At 33.9% G+C, this 23,765-nt stretch overlaps 2 protein-coding genes and 1 pseudogene across 2 annotated transcripts; 1 reads left to right on the top strand and 2 right to left on the bottom strand.

Annotated features, from left to right (window-relative positions):
* Positions 1-263: 263 nt before the first annotated feature.
* On the bottom strand, positions 264-1,220 carry LOC127250838 (uncharacterized mitochondrial protein AtMg00810-like). The gene is made up of 2 exons (XM_051274265.1): positions 1,028-1,220; positions 264-865 (listed from the first exon to the last, which is right to left on the bottom strand). The coding sequence occupies exons 1-2, from the start codon at positions 1,218-1,220 to the stop codon at positions 264-266; spliced, it is 795 nt and encodes a 264-aa protein (XP_051130222.1).
* A 14,025-nt stretch (positions 1,221-15,245) lies between these two features.
* On the top strand, positions 15,246-15,914 carry LOC127250837 (thaumatin-like protein 1a; annotated as a pseudogene).
* A 5,405-nt stretch (positions 15,915-21,319) lies between these two features.
* LOC127250835 (thaumatin-like protein 1b) lies at positions 21,320-22,101 on the bottom strand. The gene is made up of 2 exons (XM_051274264.1): positions 22,050-22,101; positions 21,320-21,984 (listed from the first exon to the last, which is right to left on the bottom strand). Exons 1-2 carry the CDS (start codon positions 22,099-22,101, stop codon positions 21,320-21,322), a joined length of 717 nt encoding a protein of 238 aa, XP_051130221.1.
* Between the last annotated feature and the right edge of the window lie 1,664 nt (positions 22,102-23,765).

Genomic DNA, 23,765 nt, shown 5'->3' with positions numbered 1-23,765 from the left:
AGAGAAGAAACTTGGTGAAGATATCTGCTGTCTGATCTGCAGAAGATACCGCGAGATGAACTCCTCCATTGATAAGATGCTGCAGAATGAAGTGACAGTCAAGCTCAATATGCTTGTTGTGCTCATTATGGGTCATCTTTATAGCACTCTAACTATTGCAGTGAAGAGCCGTAGAAAATGGCTGAAGGGCATCAAGGTCAGTGAGTAGTCGACGAAGCCATAAAAGTTCTGATGTAGAGTGAGCAAGAGCACGATACTCTGACTCAACACTTGATCGAGAAACCAAAGTTTGCTTTTTGCTGCGCGAAGAAATGAGAGAACGACGATCGGTACGGTCCCCCAGCCCAATTAGCATCAGAATAACTACTTAGTGCCAAAGAGGAGTGAGATGAAAAATGTAATCCATGCAGAAGAGTACCTTTCACATAGCGAAGAATATGTAAGACGACAGAGTAGTGTGAGGTCCTCGGAAAAACCATGAACTGACTCACAATATGCACTGCATGAGCAATATCAAGTCTAGTAATAGCCAAATAGATTAAACTCCCAACAAACTGACGAAATAGGGTAGAATCATCAAGGAGAAAGCCATCGTGAGGTGTAACTCGAACGTTATAGGCAAGTGGTGTAGAGGCTACCTGACAGTATGTGAGACCAGCTCGAGAAATAAGATCAAAGACATATTTAGCTTGAAACAAATAGAAACTATCGGGAAAATCAGAAACTTCAAGTCTCAAAATATAGCGAATGGGACCCAAGATCTTCATATCAAATTGTTGATTAAGATATGTCTGTAGATCAGAAATTCCAGATGCATCATTTCTCGTGATGATCATATCAACATAAAGTAAGAGGATAACTATCCCTAAGAAAGAACGACGAAAAAATAATTCGGAATCGTAGGCGCATATGGTAAAACCAAACTCCAATAGGGCAGAGCTAAATGGGCCATACCAGGCCCTAAGGGCCTACTTCAACCTATATAAAGCACGATGTAAGGGACAAAACTTTCCAAAAGACGGGAAACCTGGAGAAGAAGTCATATAAACTTCTTCAGACAAAGTGTCATGTAAGAATTCATTCTTGACATATAACTGAAGAAAAGACCATTGACGAATAACAACAACAACAAGAAAACAACGAACAGTAGTGAGACGAGCAACATAGGCAAAAGTCTTTTCATAGTCAACTTCATATTTTTTAGAATAACCCTTAGCCATCAAACGCACCTTGTAGTGCTCAACGGAACTATGAGAAATAGTATTGATTTTGAAAATCCACTTGCACCAAATAGGTGTTTTGCCAGAAAGCAAATCTACTAAATCCCAAGTATGCAATTTTCAGTCATAGCTTGCTGCCACAATGGATCAGCACTCGCCTCACGAAATGACCTAGACTCATGATGAGATAATATGACAGAGAGTAACAATGATATCACGCAAATAAGTAAGAGGGTGACTTGCTCGATGTGATCGATGAGGTATGACATCAGTGAGGGTGACATATAAAATACTATCTTTGCCCCGGATGAATGTATACTTTTGTATTTTTATAGTTATTAAAAAATAATGTATTTATTAATTGGTAAAAATATGTAAGATAATTTTGATATTTTTGTCATTTAAACTTTATGTATATATGTAACGGTATGTTTGTAATTTATGTAAAAACTAAATTATTTTGTAATAGTATGTTATTACTATTACTATACTATGAAAGAGATATATTTGAGTAAGAAAAACAAATATAATAATAATATTTTTAGTTAAAAATGATTAAATATTAATATTTTAAAATTTATGTGTAAAAAGTACATGAATAAATGCTTACCCAACGAATCGGAAATATTTAAAAAACAAAAATAAAAAAAAAAACGAACAAACATTATATGAATATTTGTTTGTTTTTCAACATATATACTATTTTCGTCCGGCTTGAAGGGTCCATTTACTTTTTGCGTGTTGATATTTGAATATTAGTTATTGTTGGGAAAGTGATTTATCGAACAAAACACATTCAAACGCTTTAAAGGGTCAACTTCCTAAGTGTGGGCGGTTCACAGTTATAACAACGTTTTAACAACGAAAGACAATGCATAACATAAAACAATAATGAGACAAGGTGTTTGTTAACCTGGTGCGATTATCAACCAATTTACATCCGAATATACCAATCCAGAAGGTATTCCACTAATCAGTGTTGATTAAGGACATAAACAACCACAACTCCTTCAACTCAAAAAGTTATCATGGTTAGCCTAGGAAAATATCTCCACAAGTTCACGTTGTCACAAACGCGTACTGACAATGATCATACAACAAAGCAGCTCAGAGTTTGATCATCCTCTCCGGTTGGAACTCCATTATCCGATCTCCGTCAACCTCTCCGATGGATTTCAATGTTAAACAACAATTCAAAACATTGGGAAAATAAGGAGAAGGGTGAGAGCACACACAATAATTTCTCTCTCTATATTTTGGCTCTCAAACCTCACTCACCACCAAACATTTTCTCCTTTGGTTGTCTATATCATGCAACCTTAGAAAGAACACATCTCACATTAATGTTCCTTAACGTAGAAAATGATAGAGTGTCCTTCAATGAATCTGCACGAGTCTGACAATTTCCAAACTGTCATGTTTGACTCTTGTGGGCATTTAAAAGATTAAACACAATGAATAAAATCAAGCCCACAAAATTAGACTGCAGCAGGATTGCAGAGACAGCCTTTCTGCAACATCAGACTACTGAAAAAGGAAAACTTGCTGCAGGAAAATGAAAAGCATATTTGTCCATATGCAAAAAATAACAAATGGTTTCTTTCATTCATAGTTATTATATCAAAACATAATATAAATTAAGAAAAAATTGTAAAAAAAATTATACAAATATAAGAAGATTTTTAATGTTAAATACAGCGATGCAAAAATAAATGTGACCTTTGAAGCGGATAAAAGAAATATAATTTAAGAAACTAGCTTATTTTTTATATCCCAAATTAACATTCCAATTTGTTACATTTTGTTTTGTATTTCAAACTCAAAATTATACTATTGGTCGGAATGATTTTTAATAAAAATATTATATAAAAATACTATTTAAATAAAAATTCAAATAAATATATTTAAAAATTTGAATAATAAAATTTTGAATTAAAATAATCGTTTGATGTGATACTTTAAATATAAAATTAAATTTTAATATAATATAATAAATAAGTTAAATATTAATTTAATATTTTTTTAGAAAAATTTATTTTATCATAAAAAAAATGGCAAAATAATGTAAACATTATATAAAGTGAACAGAACTATTTTTGCATTATACTTATAACGTAAAAATCAATTAATTAAATTTAATTAATTCTACTATTATTTTAGCAAGTCATTATTATGTTTCGCTTATGCAATTAAAAGGTAGATACGTAAATTACCACCAAATTTAATCCCATTTAAATTTTTATAATTGCATTAATTATTTTTACGTGTTTTTATTTATGAAAAAATCACAATTAAGCCCATCCTTATAAATTTTATTTATTTATTTATTTTAAGTTATTTGTATCTTGTTGACCAATTAAATAATCTCTAGAAATTTTTTATATTATTGTGATTCAATTTCTATTGTTTTTATAAATAAAAAATCGATTTTATTAATTTATTTTTCGTATACGTCTAATTATCCAATCAATTTATATTATGTTAGTAGATAAGTTACGAAAATAAAAGTTAGTGTGCTGACTCTATAAATATACAAATAAAAATATTTTTAAAAAATATTACTTTCTCCCTCTCCCTCCCTCCGTTCCATAACAAATTATCTATTTTTTTATTTTAATTTGTCTCATAACAAAGTATCTATTTCTTTTTTAGTAATTGTACTATCTACCTAACCTTACAAATACTCTTACAACTTACAATATATTACACAAATATCATTATCTTTATATCACACCTTACTAATAAAGTTATTTTAGTCATTTTTATTTTATTCTTACTACATTCCAATATAGGTGTTGGGATGGAATAAGTGCAACCCCGATAAATTCTTGTACACTTATCCAAATGGGCCAACTCCCGAAGCGTGGTAAAATCACAGTTGTAACATTATCTTGTCAACGAAATAAGGGCAAAATCCAAAGCAATAAAAGACAAGATATTTGGTAACCCGGTTCGGTTATAACCAACCTACATCCGGGGGATTCCAATCCAGGAGAAGTTCACTAATCAAGGTTGATTATGAACTAAACAGCCCAAAACTCCTTTATCCCATACTATAACGCAAACCACCTAGGAAAATCCCTCCACAGGTATAAGTTGTCACGAACTCGTACTGACAACTAGCAAATAGCAGGGTTGCTCAGACTTTGGACGAATCTCCTGATCGGATTTCCAATCTCTTCTTCCTCCGACGATGTCTCCGGCAAGTAAATGTGTCAAGCACTCTTTCAATGCATGGAGAAGGGAAGGGTTGGGGTTGAGAGGATTTAACTTACTTTCTCTCACAACAGTTCACTCTCTCTAACCTATGCAACAACCACAATACTTCCCACAAAACAAAACAAGAAGCAGCCAAACAAAGCATACAGGACAAACTCAATTAAAACCCTTTGCACGAAAGTGGAATGATGTAATCCTGCATGAACTCTGTCAAAGGTTGACCACCCAAAAATTCATTCTTTTTGTCTCTTCTAAGGTTCCCAAATCGAGAAGAGTAGACCAGCAGAGTTGCAGGCAGTCTGTTGAAATGACCTGAATGGAAACAGAAAAAGGCAGCAGGGGAAAAGCAAGAAGAACCATATGCCAAAAATAAGTTGGAGAAAAATATTGTTCCAACATTCTCCCCCTTTTTGGCATATGGGACTTCGCCCAATGTGCAGGAGAATCACTCCCACACCAAGCCAAACAATCCAAACAACCAACAGTAAGTTATCAATTTGTTACAGGCCAGCAGAAAACAAACACAGGCTACAGGCAGCCTGGCGAATGGAATGAAATAGTCAGCAACAGGAAACAGTAGCAAAGCCGTAAACACACAAACACCATGTACATCTCATGCACATCTCTCCCCCTCGAGAGCAGATGCCAAAAAGGGATGGACGAGCAGATCAGAGAAGCGAAGGGTCCTCCCCTTCATCAGCAAGAACAGAACCAATCTTCGGCATGAGGTTGACCGCACGGATGATTTTCTGACGATGCTCACCCAGAGTGATGCGGATGGCCGCTTGTTCTTGCACCACTTCTTGAAGAATTCGTCGGGCTTCAAGAAGCTGTTCGGTCGCATTTCGGGGGATGTCGTCAGTAATGTCGTTGTGCAGACTGAGAATATTCGGTTTGGGCTGAAACACCTCCAGGTTGATGACGTCTTCGGCAGAATCCGGAACAATGCCGTTCTTTTTCAACAACAGTGTGATCAAGGCAGGATACGGTAGGTTCGTACCTTCCGTTTTTTGACCGCGAGAGAACTTGACCATTTTTGACATCACAATAAAACCAAAGTTAATGTTAGGACAAAAGCGATCAATGGAATACATTAGTTTACCCATTTCAGAACCAATAGTGGTTCCATTGCTGGTTGGAAGAATGTTTTTGGAGCAGAGACGGAAAAGACATTGAAATCTCAGTGAAAGCTCAGAGGCACTGAGTCCTTTTCTACCAAAGTCCACTGACTTGCGTGAGGACAGGAACAGGGCAACATCTTTCGTGGAGTCTTTCAGAAGATCAGAGGGAAGCTCTTCAGGATTGTCAAGAGGGAGCTTTAACAGCTTGTTGATGACCCGCGGGCTTAGCTCAAAAACCTTGCCACGCACATAAGCTTTATGAAACCAGGGAGAGTCTTGATCTAAGACATGAGCAGAAAGGTTAGCGTAAAACTCCTTGACCAATTTTGGACAGTACTTCCGCAGTTTGACAGCCCAGTGAAACAGTCCTTTCCGGCGCAGGTAATCGGAAAAACCAACCTCCACATGCTCATTGCTCGTGAATTTCTTTTCAATCACAAATTTTCGGTCGGCGAGAATGTCGTACTCAAACACTTCAGCAAGATCATCAAAGTGTATAGTATCCATAGCTTGTTGTGCAGTAATGGAATGAGATCCGAGAGCCTTTTGACGAGTTTTGGACTTGTTCCCTTTTATGACTTTCTTTGAAAAAGATCGTTTGAGCCGTTTTCGAAAAGACCCGGGAACACCAGCAGACGACTTCCTCTTTCTGGAGGGTTGTCTCTTTGACGAGGATGGAGTAAACTCAGTCTCCATTGCCTGTTCTGCAGAAGGTTGTTGTTCTGATGTCGCAACAACCTCTTCACTACCTTCCACCATTTTTCCAAGTAACGGAGATTCAGGGACTGTGTCTGGTCCAGGTGTTTCGGAAGATGATTCCTTATCTTGAGAAGGAAGCTGACTCACGACCTTGTCAATGAGAGCATCAAGATCTTCAGAGGAAGAACGAGGCTCAAGATTTGTACCTTCTGTGTCAACTCCATGAACAACTTGTTCCGTAGGAACTTCTTCTTCAGCAACCACTTCATCTATCTGTGTGTTAGGGACCTCATGTTCAGCGACGTGTGGTGGAACAACTTCCTCAGCATCACCAGAATTTTCAACTTCTTCAGTAACCAGGGGCTCCTCAGCAACCTTTTCGAGTTCTTCAATGGGGGCTTCGCCAGCGGTAGTTGGGGGCTCTTCTTCAACAGCAACAGCAACTTCAGTTCCAGTGATGATACCTTCATTTGGACAGGCATTTTCCTCTAGCACCTTCGATTGTTCGTTCAAGGACTGTAGGGTTTGAATAACAGTGTCGTCCTCTGCTTCCTTCAGATTTGCTTCGGCCAGTGGCGGAGGATTATTAATCGATTCAGAAACCTCCATGGGATCGGGAGAGGGACTAACAGTTTCACCTCGTCGACCACGACCTCTGCCTCGAGTGCCAACACGCCCACGTCTACCACCTTCGGCTCCGGCGCGACGAACATTCCCAAAACGTTTTCGAGCCATGATTTTTCGCAGGAGAGAAAAGAATGAGGGAAAACCTTGTGACTGGAGGAGGTTATCTCCACAAACGACAACTGCCAAAGGAAATAGCCAGGGTAGAGAGACGATCCGTACACGCCTTTGAATATTCAATTACAAATTCTCCCCCTTAGTCAATCAATTCCCCAAAAAGCTGTCTTGACACAGTAGCTGCAGCGTTGCAGACAACTTTAGGTCACTTCATCTTCTGCAATTTAAATCCCTCTCTCTGGAATGATCCTTATCACCACGATTCCCAAAGTCCTATTTCCAGAGTATTTGATTTCTCCCCTTACATATATAAATAAAAATATACATATATATATATATATATATCTCCAATATTCATCGATGGAAACATAATAAATTGGAGATAAATAATTTTTCACTTATGAAGTGAAATTCAGATAGGGCATGAACACATACCCAAGTTCCTCCTTAACTTCTCGAATCGGTCTCCATCCAGAGGCTTTGTGAGAATATCTGCTTTCTGTTCAATTGTTCCAATGTGTTGCAGATCACACACCCCATTTTCTACCAAGTCTCGAATAAAATGATATCGAATGTCGATATGCTTTGTCCTCCCATGCTGAACTGGATTCTTGGAAATATTAATAGCACTTGTGTTGTCACAGAATAGAGTGAATGAATCCTGAATAATTCCATAATCATGCAGCATCTGTCGAATCCACAACAATTGAGCACAACAGCTTCCTGCAGCAATGTACTCAGCCTCAGCAGTGGATAGAGCAATTGAATTCTGTTTCTTCGAACTCCAACTCACAATATTGTCCCCGATATAGAAACATCCACCAGTTGTGCTTTTCCTATCATCACAACATCCAGCCCAATCTGAGTCCGTGAATCCAATAAGATCAAGACTAGATCTGTTCGAATACCACAGTCCAAGTTCAGTCGTCCCTTTGACATATCTGAGAATCCTCTTTGCAGCCTTCAAATGAGATTCCTTAGGAGCTGATTGGAACCTTGCACATACGCCAACACTGAAAGAAATATCTGGGCGACTAGCAGTCAGATACAGCAAACTCCCGATTATACTTCTGTACAATTTCTGATCAACGATCTTCCCATCATCATCCTTGGATAGCTTATCCTGTTGTCCTAAAGGGGTCCGGACAACCTTTGAATCACGAAGGCCAAATTTCTCAATCATATTCTGAGCATACTTCGATTGACTCAAGAAAATTCCATCTGCTAGCTGCTTAACTTGTAATCCCAGAAAGAAATTGAGCTGACCAATCATACTCATCTCAAATTCAGCTTCCATGAATCTCACAAATTCGTTCTTCAACGATTCAGCAGTTGATCCAAACACGATATCATCTACATATACTTGTGCAATCATAAGATCTTTTCCTTGCAACTTGATAAACAGGGTCTTGTCTGTTGATCCTCGAACATACTTCTTTTCCAGCAGAAAATTGGACAGCCTCTCATACCAGGCTCTTGGTGCTTGCTTAAGACCATAAAGTGCTTTCCTCAATCTGTACACATGATCTGGATGAAAAGGATCCTCGAATCCCTTTGGTTGTTCAACATAAATCTCTTCTTTAATCCATCCATTCAAAAATGCTGTTTTGACGTCCATCTGGTAGAGAGTAAATCCCAAGGAACATGCAACAGATACCAGTAATCTCACTGCTTCAATACGTGCAACAGGAGCAAATGTTTCATCGTAGTCAATGCCTTCGATCTGTGTGTACCCCTGTGCAACTAACCTCGCCTTATTTCTGGTAACATTCCCTTTTTCATCAGATTTGTTCTTGAAGATCCACTTAGTTCCAATGACATTCACATCAGTTGGTCTTTCAACCAGATACCATACTCGATTCCTTGTGAACTGATTCAGCTCATCTTGCATTGCATTAATCCAATATTCATCCTTAAGGGCATCGTCTACTGTCTTTGGCTCAACTGTGGAAATAAAACAATTCATCCCAGACAAATTCTTAAAATCAATTTGTTTACCTCGAGTTAATCTTCCTCCTTTTGGATCACCAATGACTGCATCAATTGGATGGTTTTGTGGAACTCTGGAACCATATCTTCTTGTTTCAGTATCAGATTCACTCTCTGCAGGTTGTAAGTTGGTTGTGGTAATATCGGTTGAACACTCTGGTTCTGACCAATCAAATCTGACTGAGCTCTCTGCAGCATTGTCACCAGTCTGAGGCACATCATTCTGAATCTGAGGAACATTCTGAACATCTGGATGACTCTGAATTATTTTGGTGGGAGTGGATTCATCATCATCATCATCACTCGGATGTATGGATTTCTTTTCCGAGAGGGCATCATCAAATATCACATTCACAGATTCCATCACTTTCTTTGTTCGATTGTTAAAAACTCTGTAGGCTCTGGAATTCAGAGAGTATCCCAAGAATATACCTTCATCTGATCTAGCATCAAACTTATGTAGTTGATCTCTGTCCTTCATAATATAGCACTTACACCCAAATGTATGAAAGTATGAGACATTTGGTTTCTTTCCAGTCCAGATTTCATACGCTGTCTTTTCTGTGTGGGGTCTGAGATACACTCGATTAATCACATAGCAAGCTGTGTTAATAGCTTCAGCCCACAAATATTTTGCAACTCCCTTTGCATGCATAATTGACCTAGCCATTTCCTGTAGGGTTCGATTCTTTCTTTCCACCACTCCGTTTTGTTGTGGAGTCTTTGGGGCAGAAAATTCATGCTTAATTCCCAATCCATTGCAGAATTCAGCAAACCTGCGATTCTCAAACTCCTTTCCATGATCAGTTCTCAACCTGTCAATCTTTGATTTCTTCTCATTCATAAGCCTTGTACTCAATTTTTCAAAGGCATTAAAGGCATCACTTTTCTCACGTAGAAAATCTACCCATGTATATCTTGAAAAGTCATCAACACAAACCAGGATATACTTCTTACCTCCAAGACTGCAGACATCGACTGGACCCATGAGATCCATATGCAACAGCTCCAGACAGTTGCTACTGAAACGTTGTTCCAGTGAGGAATGTACAACTCTCTTCTGTTTTCCTCTCGCACAGTCACCACACGTAGTAATCGGGATCTTTGAAAATTTGGGTAATCCTCTGATAGCTCCAATTTTGCTAATCCTCAATAGATTCTGTGGATTGACATGACCCAATCTGGTGTGCCACAGCATAGATTCATCATCTTTCAATATCAATGCTTCCATTTGAGGATATTCCAGCAGGTAACAATTGTTCTTTGATCGAACTCCAGTCATCACGCATTTTTGTTCAGTATCATATACTTCACATGAATTTTTCGTGAACTTCACATGTAAGTCATCATCACAAAGTTGACTGATGCTGATCAAGTTTGTACTCAGTCCTTCAACATAGTAGACTTTCGACAACTTTGGAATCCCTACTTTTTCAAGAGCGCCATATCCACTGATTTTTCCTTTTGCACCATCACCAAAGATAACATCTCCACTTCGGTCTTCAACATAATTTTTCAGAAGTTCTTTTTGATTAGTCATATGTCGCGAGCAACCACTATCAAAATACCATCGATCTGCCCTGGTAGACTCTTGACTTGACAAAATCACATTACATTCCACCTGATTCAGACTTTCCTTAGGCATCCACACCAATTTGACTTTGATGCTATGTTTCAGACCTTCTGTAGGCCATCGAATGTGTTTCCCGTTGATAACATCCTTTGCCAGTTTGAAACACTTCTCAGCTGAATGACCAGGATACAAGCAGTACTTGCAGTCAGTAGGCTGTAATAACGACGATCTGTCATTCTGAGTTCTTCTGCGATATCTGTTCCAATTTCTGTTTTTGCTCTTCTTTAGATTCTGTTTCCTTACAGATACTGAATTCTTCTCTGGAAGTTTGACATCAGTTAACAAACCACCACGCACAAATGTAGTTGGTTTACTTTGAGAAGATTCACAGAATCCCAATCCTTTGTGATCACCAAATGGTTTACCAATCGAAAGGACTTCATCTAATTTTTCTTTTCCTTTCCGAAGTCTATCATTTTCATCCTTCAACTTCAAATTCTCTGACTTCAACTTCTGTGATTCAGCAGATTTATCATCAGCAATCTTCCTCAGTTTTTCAAGTTCATCCTCAAGTTTTTCTTTTTGATCTTCCAGACGATAGATTGTTTCCAGCATCTCCTTGTTCTTCACTACAGCTTTCTTCTGTTCGATTACCATTTCCTCATAGGCTTCGATCAACTCTTCAGCATCAAGTTCCCTTGACTCATCAGCAGCTTTCGGGTTGGATTCCTCATTTCTTTTACTGGTTTCACCAGCATTTGCCATAAATGCCACCACTTCATCACTTTCTGTCTGTTCCTCACCTCCAGCAGATTCACCATCTTCATTGTCACTCCATGTGGCTTGATAAACTCTCTTTTCCCTCTTCTTTACTGTTGGACACTCTGATTTAATATGTCCGACTCCACCACATCCATAACAGGTAGGTTCTTGAACCGTCTCTGGTTTTGCAGACACCACAAACTTCTTCTTAAATTCACCATCGAATCTTTCTTTTGGCTTGTTGTATGTAATTGGTTTCTGCTCAGGGTATTTTCGTTGAGAACTGGATGTTCCTCCTCCCTGATAGCTATTTTTGTTCTGAAACTTCCCAAACTTCAGCTTGGCAGCTCGTTTCTCACTAATCATTCGTGAAAGTTTACGGCTCAGCAGTGCCATTTCTTCATCAGACTCTATCATCTTCAAGTCTTCAGCATTTAGAGCCATGCTTTTGGGTGCTTCATCTTCGATATAGTTCATTTCATAGCTCACCAACGTACCATACAGTTCATCCAATGTCATACTTCTCAGCTTTGGTGGTTCATCAAGCATAATCACTTTCGGTCTGAAATTTTTTGTGAGACTTTTAAGCATTTTCCTCACTAGTCTCTTTTCTTCGAAGTGCATCCCAAGAGCTTCAGCTTGATTCACAACATCCATGAATCTGTTATGATAATCAGCAATCGTTTCATCTTCATTCATCTTCAGTCCTTCAAACAAGGTTTCAACATGATCCAGCTTTGATTCTCGAACTTGTACAGACCCTTCGAATGCATTTTCCAGGATGTCCCATGCTTCCTTAGCAACTTTGCAGTTGGATATCAGCTTTGCTTGAGTTTCATCTACAGCATTAAAAATCGAGAAAAGGGCTTTCGAGTTGGCGATTGCAGCCGACTTTTCATTGAGAGTCCATTCTCTTTTCGGTTTCTTCACAAGAGAGATGTTGTTATCTTCATCTTGGATGGTCTTCATGGGATGAGACCATGCAGACTCAACAGCTTCAGAAACATCTTCACCTTGTTGCATCAGAAAAGCTTCCATCTTGTTTTTCCAACTTCGATAACTTGTTCCATCAAACAATGGAGGTCTCGATGTAGATCGACCTTCCTTACTCATCTTTTCAACTGTGAAAGAATCTACTCAGCAACTTAGAGAACACCGCTCTGATACCAAATGTTGGGATGGAATAAGTGCAACCCCGATAAATTCTTGTACACTTATCCAAATGGGCCAACTCCCGAAGCGTGGTAAAATCACAGTTGTAACATTATCTTGTCAACGAAATAAGGGCAAAATCCAAAGCAATAAAAGACAAGATATTTGGTAACCCGGTTCGGTTATAACCAACCTACATCCGGGGGATTCCAATCCAGGAGAAGTTCACTAATCAAGGTTGATTATGAACTAAACAGCCCAAAACTCCTTTATCCCATACTATAACGCAAACCACCTAGGAAAATCCCTCCACAGGTATAAGTTGTCACGAACTCGTACTGACAACTAGCAAATAGCAGGGTTGCTCAGACTTTGGACGAATCTCCTGATCGGATTTCCAATCTCTTCTTCCTCCGACGATGTCTCCGGCAAGTAAATGTGTCAAGCACTCTTTCAATGCATGGAGAAGGGAAGGGTTGGGGTTGAGAGGATTTAACTTACTTTCTCTCACAACAGTTCACTCTCTCTAACCTATGCAACAACCACAATACTTCCCACAAAACAAAACAAGAAGCAGCCAAACAAAGCATACAGGACAAACTCAATTAAAACCCTTTGCACGAAAGTGGAATGATGTAATCCTGCATGAACTCTGTCAAAGGTTGACCACCCAAAAATTCATTCTTTTTGTCTCTTCTAAGGTTCCCAAATCGAGAAGAGTAGACCAGCAGAGTTGCAGGCAGTCTGTTGAAATGACCTGAATGGAAACAGAAAAAGGCAGCAGGGGAAAAGCAAGAAGAACCATATGCCAAAAATAAGTTGGAGAAAAATATTGTTCCAACAATAGGACTAATATTTTTAAAACTAAGTGCAAAAAACAAATGGATACCTAGTTATGCGGGGGAGGGAGTATTTAATATTTTGAGAATGGGATTTAGAACATGGTTACTATGCTTCTCTATAGTTGTTTTATACAATATTTGTGGTAAGTAAGATAAAAATATATATTAATATATATTTATACAATTCAGTATACACGATTTTAATAAAAATATACTCTATCCCATCTAATATGGACACGTTACCGTAGATACGGAAATTTAGGTAAAGTATAATTAGTAAGTAATTAAGAAGTGTATTAGTAAAAATAATTATTGTATAGTAAAAATAATTGTAGATTAAGATTAAAATAGTTAAATAATTTAATTAATATTAAAAAATTATAATATTTAAAATGTGATTAAAGTGTATAATTATATTTCAAAAAAATAAAAGAACAAATTATTTTGGACGGACGAAACTAAAAAATATGAACAAATTATGTGAAACGAATGGAGTATTATTTTTTTCCTAAAATATCATATTAATATACTATTTAGAATGTCGTTACTCTACTTCTCTATAATTGTTTTATACTCCAGCAGTCTAAGCTAATTTGTCCCTTTTAGCTAATGCACGAAGTTTTAGATATTGTGTAATTAGTAAATAATTGAAAACATATATTAGTAAGAATAATTATAATTTAATAAAAATAATTATAAATTAAGATTAAAATACTAAATAGTTTAATTAAAATAAAAAATATAAATTATAAATTTTAAAATATAACTAAAGTGTATAATTATATTTTTAAAATTTTTTTAATAAAAATATATTATTTTTTTTCGTAAAATATCATATCAATATACTATTTAGAATGTGAGTTACTTTGCTTCTGTATAATTGTTTTATACAATATTTGTGGTAAGTAAGATAGAAATATATACTAATATATAAATATATATATCTATACAATTAAGTATACACAATTTTCACTAAAAATATATTATTTTTCATAACCTATCATATTAATATATTACTTAAATTAAATCGAAATCGTATTTTTAATTTTAAATCAAAACCAATGAAATGCATGTATTTTAATTTTTAAATAAAAAATTGATTATTAGATATAATATTCTACATAAAATAATAGTAGTATTATGCACCTTGATTTTATGTTTTATAAGAGGAATAATATTTGCTTTGATATATATATATATATATATATATTTTACCAATGATGAATATCTCTAAAATTTTCTCAAACTATTTATGTAAACAAAATCTTATTTAAAAATAATAATAATAAAATTAAATCGCATGAATAATAATAAAAAACAAAAATTGTTTGATTATAGTTTGAAATTGATGAAGAATTTGAGTTTTGATTTAAATAATAGGAAAAAAAAATAATTTTGATTATTTTATAAATAATTTTAATCCATTTTGGTCACACTGTTAAAAAAAATCTAACGGAAATGACTGATGTGGACATAACTAGGTTGATGTGGTAGTTGACTTGGAAACTATACGACCATGTACAATTATACACGACCATGTTGTCACACGGTCATGAATATTTCAGTATACAATTACACACAACTATGTTTTTTTCTTGCGCTAATATTCAATTCTACACGATTGTATATTTGTGTTTGTTTGGGGGTTTGAATTTTAGATTGGGATTTGAATAGTAAAAATTTTGAATTTGAATAGTTGTATGATGTAATATAAATAGGTGTTAATGTGATGTTTTGAATGTAAAATTAATTTTTAATATAATATAAAAAATAAAAAATAAGTATTTGATTTGATATTTTTTTGGGAATAAATTGGATGAATAGTTGAATTTAAATACAATATGCAAACAAACACACATTTTCTACAGTAAATTGATAATATGGATTTATTTAATTATTTCATATATATATATATATATATATTTGTATGTCTACAGGGGCTGACGCCGCCGTCTTCACGATTCAGAACAACTGCGGCTTCACAATATGGCCGGCGACGCTGGCTGGCAGCGGCGCGAAGATTCTCACCGGCTTCGTCCTGGAGCCGAAGGCGTCGCGCCAGCTCATCGTCGGTCCGCCGTGGTCCGGCCGCGTCTGGGCGCGGACAACCTGCACCACCGCCGGAAAATTCACCTGTCAGACCGGTGACTGTGGCTCCGGCCAGATCGAGTGCAACGCCAGCGGCGGCGCGCCGCCGATGACTCTCGCGGAATTCACCCTGGGCGGCGCCGACAACTAAGATTTCTACGACGTCAGCCTAGTCGACGGATTCAACCTGCCCGTGTCCGTACTTCCCGGCGGGGCCAACTGCCCGTCTACGGCCTGCCCGGCTGACGTCAACAAAGCCTGCCCGCCGGAATTCGCAGTCCAGGCCGGCGGCGGCGTTGTGGGATGTAAGAGCGCGTGCACGGCGCTGAATCAGCCGGAGTATTGCTGCTCCGGCGAATATAGTACGCCGGAAAAGTGCCCGCCGACGAAATATTCGGAGATTTTCAAGAAACAGTGTCCTAAAGCTTATAGTTATGCATATGATGATAAAACCAGCACATTTACTTGCCCTACTGGAGGGGATTTTAAAATTGTTTTTTGCCCTTGAATTCAATTTAATTAATAAATTAAAATAAAATAAGTAGTTAATGGAGATATTGTAACGAGGCATATATGCATGAAGTACATATAAAATACTATTTAAATTTTAGAAAAGTACAAATTGTCACTTCATTTATCTATTGTACTATATAAATATAAAATAAATACATAGACCCTGGATTGAAATAGTATAAATATATACTTACTCCGTCCCATATAATTTTTCCCTATTTTCTATTTTCGTTCGTCTCACATATCTTGTTCTTTCTATTTTTTGAAATATAATTATACACTTTAATCACATTTTAAATTTTAAATTTTATAATTTTCGTAATTTTAATTAAACTATTTACTTATCTTAATCTTAATCTATAATTATTTTTACTAATACACTTCTTAATTACTTACTAATTATACTTTACCTAAATTCTCGTATTTACAGTAATACAACCATATTACATGAGACGGATGGAGTATATCTTTTTATAGGCTACGGACTACAAAATATTGAATTTAAATTTAGCATTGTGCTAAAAAAGCACATTGTTTGAGTAACACATAATATTATTACAGATATCACATTATATATATTAATATAATACAAGTACAATACATGAATTAACAATACATACTATAATAACATACTATATACAACAATTGATTTTAGCTCATGATATACTCTTATATAACACATAGAATTATGAACAAACAATGTATGTCTTTATTATACATAACATATGATATGTGTAATAAAAATATATGTTGAATCAGTTCGATGCTGAATTTTTCAAATCAGCACTGTAATCATTCCAATTTTTGGAAATATAAAATTTAAATACCAATATTTGATGTTTCAAAGTGGCTAGCCCAATGCATGTCAACTCCCGCTGCTATGTTTACACATAGAACATTATTTCAATACGAAATATTTTATCAATCTTAGCTAATTTGTCCATTTTATTTTAGGGTACGAAATTTTAGATATTATATAATTAGTAAGTAAGTGTATTAGTACACATAATTATTATATAATAAAAATAATTATATATTATAATTAAGATAACTAAATAGTTTAATTAAAATTTAAAAAGAAATTATGAATTATGAATTTTAAAATGTGATTAAAGTGTATAATTATATTTTAAAAAAATGAAAGAATAAATTATGTGAGACGGATCAAAATATAAAGAATAGACAAATTATGTGGGATAGATGAAATAACTTTTTAATGGACTGTGGATTAGATATTAAACTATTTTTTTATATATATATTTCAGTTAAATAATCGAAATAATAAAGGATTCTATTTACGAAACTAAAGATATAATTATCCTTTGTTTTTATTTTAAACATAGTGTTGTGGCTATGTTATCTATACCTTTTTTTTTTTTTTTTTTTAATGTTAACCCAAATAATTTATAAACACAATATATACATTCATTAACATAATATATAATACATATATCTTATCCACTTACAAGAAGTCAAAATTTCGAGACATAATATTACTATTTTCTATATTATCAACACAATTCTTTATGTTTAACATAAAAAAATATATATGCGTACAAAAACACAAAATAAACACTCCATTGTTAAATGTTTATAACTTTTAATAAACATATATTATCTCCGTCCGATTCTAAATGTCTCATTTATTTTTTGTGTGTTGATATTTGAATAATATATCAAAACATAATACAAATTAAGAAAAAATCGCAAAAATGCTTCTATTAGTGTTTTATAATATTAATCGAAGAACATTTGTACAAAAAATTATACAAATATATGGATATTTTTAATGTTAAGTAAAATGACGCAAAAGATAAATACGACCCTTAAAGGCATACGGAAAAAAGTAGTCCCTCCGTCTACTTACAATGTTTACATTTACTTTTGGCGCGGTGTTTAAGAAATAATAATATTTTAATTATAGTGAGTAGTTAAAAGTAGTGTAATGACATTTTTGTCTTCACTTTTTTGTGTAAAAGTAATGATGTGATGTAAAGTAAGGGTATTTGTGGAAAAAAAAATAGGGTATTTAATAAAATGTTAACTTTGTAATTAAATGTCCCAAAATAAAAATATATAGACATTGTAAGTAGACGGAGGGAGTGTTTTATTCTAAATAAATAAATAAATAAAAATCTCACCTCCAAATGTTAGTCCACTTTTCTTTCAATACTCGTTTGATTTGAGCATTGAAAGTATTTTGAGATATTTTGAAATTCAAAATTATTTTAGAAATAATTAAAATGTGATATAATGTAAATAGAAATTAATATAAAATGTAGTATTTTTTAGAATTAAAAAAAATAAAAAAGAAAAAGAAGAAGACTAATTTTGAAAACACAAGTAAAATGAATTTAGGAGAATACAAATAAGATAACGTGTGGGGAGCCCCTAGCGATGTCGACAACATTTATTTTAAGCAATTGGGACTAAGGTTTTGTAAATTAATCAAAGATAAAATTACACAAAAGTTATTTTATGAAATTTTGTATCTAACCCTACTTGCACACGTCAAACTGCGAATATTTTTGGTTGACTTTCGTTTGTAAATAAATATATAAATAATATGTATCCTAACAGCTTAAACTACTCCCTCCGTTCCGAAACTAAATATCCATTTACTTTTTGCACATAGTTTTAGAAATATTAGTATTATATTGAAATATAGTAGGAATAAAGTAGAAATGACTAAAATAAGTAGAAATAACTAAAATAACCTTATTAGTATGTGTGATATAAAGGAACTGACATTTGTGTAATATATTGTAAGTTGTAAGGATATTTGTAATGTTAAGTAGATAGTACAGTTACTAAAAAAAGGAAATGAATACTTTGTTATGGGACGAACTAAAATGAAAAAATGGATACTTTATTATGGGACGAAAGGAGTATTAGATTGGTCGGTTATTTACATTATCTAACAAATATTCATTTCTAAAATCTTTTAATACAAATATTCTCCTTGTTATAATTACAATAAAAAATAGTAAATATATTCGAAAATAGTTATTTTTATGTTGTACTAATTTTTTTTTATTGTTCTTTGAGGTTAAATATAACAAAAAAATAAAAAAATAAATTGAAATTCATTTGCAGTTGTCAAAGTATCAAACATCGTTAAATAGGAACGACCGAGGAGATTAGAAGCAAATTTTATGAAATTATGAGAGAGTTTAACGCAATTTTAGAAATACGAGAATTTGGCGCAATTTTGTAAAATTATAAAGTTTGTGCCATTTTGCATTAATAAGAGAATCTTGTTCTATTCAAAATTCGATTCGATTTAATATTTTTTTTATGAAGAAAATAATGTATTTTTATTTTAAAAATATAATAAATAAACTTAGAAAAAAAAAACCACTCGGTGTTCAATGTTTTATTTTTAAGAATGTTTAAGTGAGTAATGAAATTAAAAAATGGATTTTTACGTTGCCCCGTCTTTTCATATACTCCCTCTGTCCCATAACAAAATATCTATTTTTTCATTTTAGTCGATCTCGTAACAAAGTATCAATTTATTTTTTTTAGTAACAGTACTATCTACCTAAAATTACAAATACTCTTACAACTTACAATATATTATACAAATGTCATTACCTTTATATCACACATAATAATAAAGTTATTTTAGTAATTTTTACTTTATTCCTACAGCCCAATATAATACTAATATTTCTAAAATTACGTGCAAATAGCAAATAAATATCTAGTTATGAGACGAAAGGATTATTTGCAATGAATTTGAATCTCCAAATTTATCTTCAACAATAATTACACATTAAATACAAATGTAATCCGCATTATTTAAATAGTCTGCATTAAATAAATTTAACAACCTTATAAATAAATAAAATTCAAAACACCCAATCCATGGCCAATTCAAAGCGGTCGAATTATTACGAAACACAAAGGGTGTCTTTAATTTTGTTCATGTACTACACTGCAAGAAAAAATCATTTTTGTAACAAAATATTTTTGTCTCTAAATCTACTTTTTCCGTTACTAATGACATTAGAGACATAATTAGGAATGGAATTACATTAGTTACGTGAACTTTAGGGACAAAATTCTGTTACAAATATATTATTTTTTTTAGTGCTAATGAAATAATAAGAATATAATAAAACAAAATTCCACATTATAAAAATAGCATATTTAACTTCTCTTCATTTAAATATTAAATTAATTTTCCATTTCAAAAAATAAAAATCAAGTTCTTAGATTTTTTATAATGGAATATTGTTTTATATAGAATATTAAAAAATAAATATAAATTTGGATGGATAAATTGTACCTATGTCATTTCATTGAAATGTTTACTTAAATGCATTAGTAAAAAGAAAAACAACATATTTTGAGTTTTATTTATTGCGTGATCCTTTGCATTAATTTAAAGTTTGGACAAAATATTTTTCTATTTCAAATGGAATGTTTGGTTCTAAATAGAAATTTAAATACTCAAATTTTATACAAATAAAAGACGTATAATATTTTAAATAATTTTTTAACAAAATAAATAAACAAATAATTGATCAATTATTTATTTTTATAGTTTTTGTAACAATTAGATAATAATTTGTCTTTAAAAAAAAATTACTATAAAATAAAGTATTAATCAATTATTTATTTATTTATATTATTAAAAAAATTATTTACGATGTTTTATCTTTTTTTTTTTTATGACGTGGGAATCCGAAAGTGCGTACTGGGTAAACTCCCGGCCGAGCCTAATATCCTACAAACCAGGCCCGACCGGAAAATCACACTAGGCTAGAGCTGTCAATGAGTCAATTCGTGTCGGGTTGAATACTTTAAACGAGTTAAATTACTCAACTTTAACCCGACCCGTTTATGATCGTATCGGGTTCGTGTTGACCCGTTTATTATCGTGTCGGGTTCGGGTTGACTCCTGTTGACCTGTATACATAATTAAGTCGTATTTCTTGATTCAAATTAAATAATTTTTTGTTATGTTAGTTTTTATTAGTTTGAGCGTAAAATAGATTGAATTATTTAAAATTGAACTTAGTTTAAATTAATTTATGGAAAAAATTATTAAATTATGATTATTTTATATATATAATAAATATATTAATCAATATTAATATATTATAATCGGGTCCTGCATAACCGAAACCCAATTATTCCGTGTTGGGTTGTCGGGTCAGTTTTTGCTAGTTCTACACTAGGCGAACCATGTGTGGCAGGTTACCTGAGGCATCGGAGGTTTGAACCATGACCTCATGGTCACAAGTCCAACCCCTACACTACCGGTATGAAACTTGCATTATTGTGTTTGTGTAAACCCTAAAATCATATTCTTTCAATCCCCAATATAATCAATCAAACATTTAATCAATCTCTTCATTATTCATCCATGAAAACCCTAAAATCAAAGTTCTAATTAGGACAGAAAGTGATGCGATAATCGCCGCCGTTGGGACAAGTAAAAGTGCTCGTCGCATCGTCGTACGCGTAGCTGTACGCCTGCGGACACTGTCTCTTGAACATCATCGAGTACTTCGTCGGCGGGCACTTTTCCGGCGTACTAAACTCGCCGGAACAGCAATACTCCGGCTGATTCAGCGCCACGCACGCGCTCTTACACCCCACCACGTTCCCGTCGCCGCCTCTGACCGCGAATTCCGCCGGGCAGCCGCTGTTGACGTCCGCCGGGCAGCTCGTCGGCGGGCAGCTCCTCCGCGACGGTGCGACGGCCACCGGAAGGTTAAATCCGTCGACCAGACTGACATCGAAGAAATCCTTGTTGTCCGCGCCGGCGAGCGTGAATTCCACGAGCGTCACCGGCGGAATCCCGCCGGCGGTGTCGCAGGGGATTTTTCCGGTGACGCAGTCGCCGCTATCGCAAACGAACGTCCCGTTGTTTTTGCAGTTGTATCGTCCCCAGACCCTGCCGGACCACGGCGGAGCCACGGCGACGCTCTGGGCGGCGCGTGGGGCTAATTCGAATCCGGATAAAACAGCGCCGCCGCGACCGGTTAGAATCGCCGGCCAGATCGTGAACCGGCAGTTGTTTTCTACGGTGAAGACGGCGGACTTAACACCTGCGCCGGCGGAAAAATCGTCAAAAATAAAATGCGAGGAAAGAAGGAAAAAGATGGAACCGTACCGTGGGAACTGCAGAGAGCGATCAGACAGTAGAGTGCAATTCTGAAATCCATTCGAAATGTTGGTTAAATTGTAATGAAATTAGATACGCATGATTTATACTTATAGATTGTTGGAATTAAACCATTAAATATAACCTTATTTCATCAGCGCAAGCAGATTCAGATCTACAAATTACCCGAGGTTTTTGTTGCATCATTTATTATTAATTATTATTAATTGGCATCGTCACTCAATTAATAAATTACCGAATTTCTGTACGTATTTACAAAATATATTTAAGCCCAATAAATCATATATCACTTAATACAAGCTTAACCTGACTCATAGCCAAATAATTATATTTAATCCACGATTGAATTTTTAATCCGACATTGATACGTATAAATGTACGTAATGTGTAACGGTCAGATACGTGGACGGAATTGCACACTCAAGAAGGAAACTATTTAATTTTAAATTTTGTATATATAAATATTGTTAGATTTAAATAATGCAATAACTTCTTTGCTTTTTTTAAAACCATTAAATTTTTTAATTTGTTGAAAAAATCATGGAAAAATATAGTAAACTCATTGTAAATATTGTAGTAGTATTATATAATTGGGATGTAATCTGGATATGTTTAGAATCAATTTGGGATATTTTTATTTTATTTTATTTTTTAATTAGAAAAATATATTTATGTATGTTTAAGTAACTAACAATAACAAACATACCTATTTATATATATATATATATATATTTTGCTCATTTTTTTTAATTTCCTTTTCCTTTCATATAAGACGTAATTTCTAGAATTATTCTTATTTTATTTGAATTGGTGAGTTTTTGTTTAAATAATAATAATAATAATTTACTGAATTTGGACTATTTGCATATTATTGGAATTTCTTACACTACTTATCAAGGTCTTGGACATTAACAAATATCAAAAAACTGTCATACTTCATTCCTCCCATAACAAAGTATCCATTTTCTCATTTTAGTTTGTCTCATAACAAAGTATCAATTTCTTTTTTTAAGTAATTGTACTATCTACTTAATATTACAAATACCCTTACAACTTACAATATATTACACAAATGTCATTACCTTTATATCACACATACTAATAAGGTTATTTTAGTCATTTCTACTTTATTCCTACTATATTCCAATATAATACTAATATTTCTAAAACTACGTGCAAAAAGTAAATGAATATTTAGTTCCGTGACGGAGAGAGTATTAAATTTTCTCTCATAAAAGAATATATAAAATGCCTAATAGTTTTTATTATTTTATTTTTATCTAAATAAATTATTTTTATATATCAAATATATTATTTAAAAAAAAAAAAAGCTCAAAAGTTTATGAGTATATAGTCTTGAATTTTATTTTTTTTTTTGTTATATATTATTTATATTTAATTAATAAAATTTGAAAAAGTTGTGGCATCAACTAACGAGCATGCTCGATGAAGCGTGCAAGCGCAACGCAAACATCAAACAAATATCGGTCAAGAAGATAGCGGAACTTGAAGCTCTGATAATCAAAACAATTCATTTTTTTTTAATAGGAAAATACATAAGTTTCGAGGACACTCCCTCGGTATTATCATGTCTTTTGCAATGAAGATTACATCAGATAGACAAAAATCGACAGGGCCTCAATATTGTATTATCACGAGCTCATAAATTCACCGGTCGATTTCTTGATTTATTTTTTTTAAGGA

Source organism: Andrographis paniculata, unplaced genomic scaffold (assembly GCF_009805555.1).
Source record: "Andrographis paniculata isolate CXL003 unplaced genomic scaffold, ASM980555v1 Contig38END, whole genome shotgun sequence".
Classification (NCBI taxonomy): Eukaryota; Viridiplantae; Streptophyta; class Magnoliopsida; order Lamiales; family Acanthaceae; genus Andrographis; species Andrographis paniculata.
Note: the sequence above shows the minus strand (reverse complement) of the source record. Positions and strands in the feature narration are given on the sequence as shown.